Below are 6,000 nucleotides of genomic sequence, written 5' to 3'. Positions count from 1 at the left end.
ACTTCATACACACACACACACACACACACACACACACACACACACACACACACACACACACACACACCCCTTACATTTAGTCTTTCTTATTTTCACAGTCACCACATACGTCTGTGTTAGGATCACTCTCATGGGGCTAGCGGTTGGAGAGCCACTCCAGCCAATACGTTACAGTCTCTAACAAGATCCTAAAATCCTGTCCACTAGATTGTTCTCCAGCTCAGAAACCATCCACAGCTTCTCCATACATTAGGCTCAAATTCAAACAGTTTAGACAGACATTGAAGGCATGTGTTAGGTTGCTGTACAGCAGATGGCGGTTAGTTCACTGTTTACTGACTGTTTGGCTCTACCACAACCCCTGGCACATTCCCTAGCCTCTGGCAAGAGTCTGTTGGTTGTAGCAAGGCTTCCTCAGTTCCAGACACGAAGGCCTAGCCCAGGCCTGCCGAGTCTCTCTTCCAGGAACTCTTTCCAAGGAGGGAATCCTCACCTGGGGAACTCCCCAAGCTCCCATGATGTACAGCCACAGGCAGCCTTTCCACCTGTGTGTGTCTTCCTTCTGAACAGAGAGAAGAGGTCCCAGAGGGCAGAGACAGACCTTCCGAGGTACCCAGCCCTACTCCATAGATGTCCTCAGCATCTACAGTGGAACCCTCTCTTTATTTGTACAGGATCAATACTAGCCCAGAGCCAGTGCTCCAGAAAGAGCCATAGTTTCAGGTAGGATAATCCAACTACATATCACTCAAGAAGCAGAGTTCTCTGGCCCTGGGCTAGTCACACACCTGCCCTCTACTGAGAAGCCATTGCTTTACCTTTATCAGTCAAATGTCCCTTCTGCATGGCTTGCCACTCAATCTTAGACCTCCAGCTGGGGGCCATAATGGTGCCAGGATTAAGTCTCCAAAAGAAAGGGATTTCTGACTCCTTTCACAAGGTATTCTAAACACATCTTCCGTCCTTCAAGCTGGATTCTGCTTTCTTTGAGCACAGTGTGGGACTAGTAGGAAAGAGTGCAGGGTAGAGAACCAGCTGTGTGACCCTGGGCAAGCTTGCTGCCCTCTCTGGGCTTTGTTTACTCCTCACCAGGGCCTGCCTGGCAAGGGTTTGAATAGGAAGATCACAACGACGCTCCTCAGTCACCAAGAGCATGTTTCAGAGCTGCTGAGGGTTGCATCAACATGGCTGTGCCTCCTGTGCTCACCCCAGAGCCCACATGGAGGAGAATGCTCCCTAAATGCCTGCCAAATAAATGAGTGGCTGCCATTAGGTGATAAGGGACAGTTGGAGGGTTCATGGTGCTCTGGGCCTTGAGAGAGGTAGGATCAGTGTCACTGTGGCCCCAAGGTATCCTGTGCCTGTGGCTCTCTGCAGGATGGCTCATTCTTCACAGTGGTGTGGTGTGTGTGTGTGTGGTGTGTATGTGGTGTGTGTGTGTGTGTCAGAGAGAGAGAGAGAGAGAGAGAGAGAGAGAGAGAGAGAGAGCTCGGCCAGGAGGCTTGTTGGAACACACATTGCTAGGACCTCCAAGTGTCTGTAAGACTGTATGGGGCCCCTGAATGAATATTTAGTTTTTTAAAAATATTTTATTATTTTACACACGTGGGTGTTCTGCCTGCATGATTGTCTGTGTACAACCTGCATAATTGGAGGCCAGAAAAGAATGCTGGCTCTCAGATGGTTGTTGTGAGCCACCAATGTGGGTGCTGGTAATCAAACCTGGGTCCTCTGGAAAAGTGGCCAGTGCTCTTAACTGCTACGATATCTCTTCAGCCCAGAGCACGAGTAGTTCTAGCACATCCCCGGGTGCTGCTGATGTTGCTGAGCAGAGAGACAGTGTGGCAGCTTCTAGCCTGCTAAGCTTTTCTCCTTTGGCTTCCCTTTGTTCGTGGCTTGTGGCCCTAAGTCACTTGTCCACGATGTCTGGGTTCCGTGGCCTTTTCACTCTAAAGACTCCCCGAGGCCAGTGGCCCATCATACCAGAGACTCCTCAAGGTGGCAACAGCGGAGTCAGAATACAGCCTGAGCCTCTCCCCTCCTCCTTGGGAGTCCCTGACAGAGTGAGTCAGGCTAGCAGATTGCCTCCCACCTGGCCCCACCACAGCCCCGCAGCACTTACTTGGAACTGGCCCTTGAGTGGCCAAAGGACAGGTCCTTGTTGCAGGAGATAGGTGGCACACACACAGGGTCTTGTTTGGAGGCGCAGGAGGGCGGTCGCACGGGACACTTCTTGACGGCCTTCTGCCCGCTGCAGGTGCTGTAAAAGCTGTATCGGTTCTGGGTGGTCTTGTGGCCTTTGTTGCTCAGCGTGCCCTTGCGCAGCGTGCCCCTCGGGTCACAGTAGAGGTCAGGCTCGCTGCGGCTCGCCTTAATTTTCTGCATGAAGCAGATGTCACTGCCGGCTCCAGGGGTGGCACAGCTGCCACGGGGATAGTGCCTGCTCCAGTTCTCCATCTGGCTGTAGGAGCTGAAACGCCGGTTCTCAGGCTCCCGTTTGAGGGTCCCATTGTAGATCTACACGGCAAAGGGATGAGGGGTTAGTCACGCTCTTAACTGGGATGCTGAATTGAGCTGTCACAAAGGAAGGTAGCCCTTCTTTGCCCTGTTACAGCGCTCAGGGGATCTCCACAAACAGTGAAGAAAGGAACCTTGGGCATTTTCTCCTTGCTATATTGTTTTTTCAGATGCAGGTCATGGTCCACTGTGGAACATGAGGTCATTTTAGCAGATGTGCCCATTCTTATTAAAAGTGTAGAATAGCCGGGCGTGGTGGCGCACGCCTTTAATTCCAGCACTCAGGAGGCAGAAGCAGGTGGATCGCTGTGAGTTCGAGGTCAGCCTGGTCTACAAAGCCGGTCCAGGCCAGCCAAGGCTACACAGAGAAACCCTGTCTCAAAAAAAAAAAAAAAAGTGTAGAATAAAGAAATATATCGGAAAACGTACAATACAGAGTGCAACGCGACAGAGGCATAACCTGTTTTATGCTACAGTGAATAAATTATAAATTGCAATGTAAAATGTACTTTTTAAAATTAGAAATATTATTTATTTATTTATTTATTTATTTTGGTTTTTTGAGACAAGGTTTCACTGTGTAGCCTTGGCTGTCCTGGACTCACACTGTAGATCAGGCTGGCCTCGAACTCACAGCAATCCACCTGCCTCTGCCTCCTGAGTGCTGGGATTAAAGGCGTGCACCACCACACCGGCCTAATATAATTTATTTTATGTACATGGGTGTGTAAATTTTTCCTGCATATATGCCTACACACCACATGTATGTCTAGTGCCCAAGAAGGCACCAGATTCCTTGGCATTCCAGTTACAGGTGATTGTGAGTTGCCATGTGGCTGCTGGGGATTGAACCCAGGTCCTCTAGAAGAGCAACCAGGGCTCTTAACTGCTGAACCATGTTTCCAGCCCCCAAGTATACTTTTTATTATGGGAATGTGTGAAAGGAAGTTCTAAACCACTGATCCAGCCACATGGAAAAAATCTGCAAGAGGATCTTCAATAGTCACTGGGCAGGAGCAGCGCCCATGAGGCTTTTGTCTTAAGCTTTGTCACACACAGCGGCAGCTTCTGACAGCCAGATGGCACCAGCACTTGTGTGACACATTTGGAAATGTCTGTTCTGTTCAAGCTGCTAGCTAGGGAGCCCCTGGGCACACAGAGGTGGTGCTGGGTACAGAGTGGATGCAGAAAGACCTCTGGGCTGTGTCATCAGAAGAGAAGCAGGCCAGAAAGTTGTCCAAAGGGGAACTGTCCCATGAATAATGAGGTGTCCTTAAGGGTCGTGTAAGCCCAGCAGGGAACTGGCTTCTTCAAGAGGAGCCGACAAAGCCAGAGGATTTGGTGGGAATCAGCCCTTACTGAATTGTCCACAGAAGACTTTCCCAGACCCGAAAGCTGGCGGCTCTGGCCTGCTAGAACTTGTTCTCAGACCACAGGATCAACATCGAACCTGATTAAAAAAAACCTCCCCACATGGATGCTGACTTGGGACTCACCTTTCCTGGGATGAGTGAGGGCCAAGTCCAGCCCAGAGGCTACCCACCCAACAACCCTAAGCAAGGGATGACGTGGAGAAAGACAGAAAAGAGGAAGTGGATGCAAACTATGTGTCTGAGGGGGCACGGTTAAGTGACCAGCGATTCCTGGCTACACTGGATCTAGCCACACAGAACTAAGGGGGCGGGGGGGGGGGGGGGAATTGATCCCGTTCCCTGAAAGGACGGGTGTGACGCTTTCAGCTGGAAGCAGTGTCCAAAAACAAGAAGCCGCAGACTGTTAACCTTGGTGGTGGCAGGTTACATACACTCCCTTTACCCACACCAAGCGGGTACAGTTTTCTTCCCCAAACTGGGTCAAACCACCCTGCCACACAGTGAGGTGGCCCGTGGGAGTTGGGAGAGAGACACAAACAACAGCAAGGCAGAGGCTCAGAGGAACTGGTAGTTGTCTTTGGCATTCAGGGATGAACTGGCCTCGTTGACGATTAAATGCAAAGTGTAAAGAGGCCACCACCACGTCAGGCAACGGCCATAGTCTGCCTTCTTTTGGGAAGGAAGGCGGCAGATAGTGCTTTGGCGGGGAAGACAGAACACCTCCCCCCTACCCCGTGCCACCCCCCCCCCCCCCCCCCCGTGGCAGGCTGGGCTTCAGAGGGAAAATCAACAGGAGCTCCCTTGTTCTCAGCAAGTGACACAGCTGCGAGTCATCTCAGACACCTGATGAGGAGTGCACACGCTCTCCTGGCCCAGACCCAGCAGAGACGCCATCCTGCTGATTAAGCCTGAGTGAAAGAAGTTCTAGGCTCAGAGGCAACCTGTGCTGGGAAAAGGAGCAGGGAGGGGGGGCGGGCAGGCGGCCCTGGCAAGTCCCAGCGAGGTGGGCTGCCCCCGGGGGATGGGGGAGTTCCTCCCCATCCACCACACCCCAGTAGTGTCATCCATTCTTGGGAGCCCCACCCCAGCTTTTAAAGTCACAGCCGCTGGATTGCACGAACAGCAGCACAGCTGGAGATGGGTCTCTCCCATCTCCATTGGCTTCTGCTGCTGGTTCTTTGACAAGCAGGAGGAAGACCTCAGCTGGCCCCTGTCCTCTCCAAGGCTCAGAAAAAGCATACTGCCTCTAGCCCTCTCTGCACAGGTGGCCCACGACCCAGCTGTGGCTGCAGCCTCTAAGGCTGAAATGCCAGTGGCATCTTGGGAATCCAAACACTTCCTTCAAGCAGAACCAGGTTAGGACATATGCACTGAGAAGGAGATGTGGTAGCCAAGAGCACAAACTGGAGTTAGACTACTTTGGCTGTGTAGGTGGCTTCCTCGGATACAACCTTAGGCAAAGGACTTAAAGCCAGTATGTCTACGGTTCTGCAGCTGTATAGCCGAGACCCTAATTGTTCATGACATAGAGGGCCATTAGACATCATTAGACTAATGTCTGTAAATTAGAAGTGGACATGACACAAGTACTCAGACCACCTGCATCCGTGTCTGACTCTCACACCGGGCTGCCTTTAGGAGCTGGCTGAGGGTGCACACCCACGCACGTGTACTCCAGGGAGGGATCCTCCTGTCTCTGCCTTCCTAATGCTTGGACTCCACGCACATGCCGTCACGCCAGCATGCCAGGCTTTACACATGGGTACTGGGGATTCAAATGCAGGTCCTCACGGGGGGGGGGGGGCCGGGGCATGACAATACATTCAGTGACTGAGCTATTTCCCCAGTCCCCTTGGCTCCCCCTCCCCTTTAAATGACCCACACCATTTCTAAAGAGAAGGCGTCCAGAAAGGAGACAGCCAGTACTCAGAGCCCCACGCTGAGCTCATTCCTCAGCGCAGAACAGGTCTAAGTACGCTTGGGAAAATGGTGGTGGCTGTTCTACCCAGATGGTACACGAATTGTGAAGCAGGCTTTCTGCCAAAATGGAGCACTCTTTCCTTACACGGGTGCTCCTGGCATCTGTGGCAGGACACTTCTTCATTGTCTG

The 6,000-nt window shown here is 52.0% G+C and overlaps 1 protein-coding gene across 1 annotated transcript in view; it reads right to left on the bottom strand.

Annotated features, from left to right (window-relative positions):
• The window catches only part of PKP1 (plakophilin 1), a 42,798-nt gene that overhangs the window by 10,823 nt on the left and 25,975 nt on the right, over window positions 1-6,000 (bottom strand). Inside the window, exon 3 of the mRNA XM_084779820.1 lies at window positions 2,123-2,517. Coding sequence (XP_084635946.1) covers window positions 2,123-2,517 — 395 coding nt within the window. The remainder of the gene's footprint in view (window positions 1-2,122; window positions 2,518-6,000) is intronic.

Source organism: Acomys minous (genome assembly GCF_964271855.1).
Source record: "Acomys minous genome assembly, chromosome: 1".
Lineage (NCBI taxonomy): Eukaryota > Metazoa > Chordata > Mammalia > Rodentia > Muridae > Acomys > Acomys minous.
Note: the sequence above shows the minus strand (reverse complement) of the source record. Positions and strands in the feature narration are given on the sequence as shown.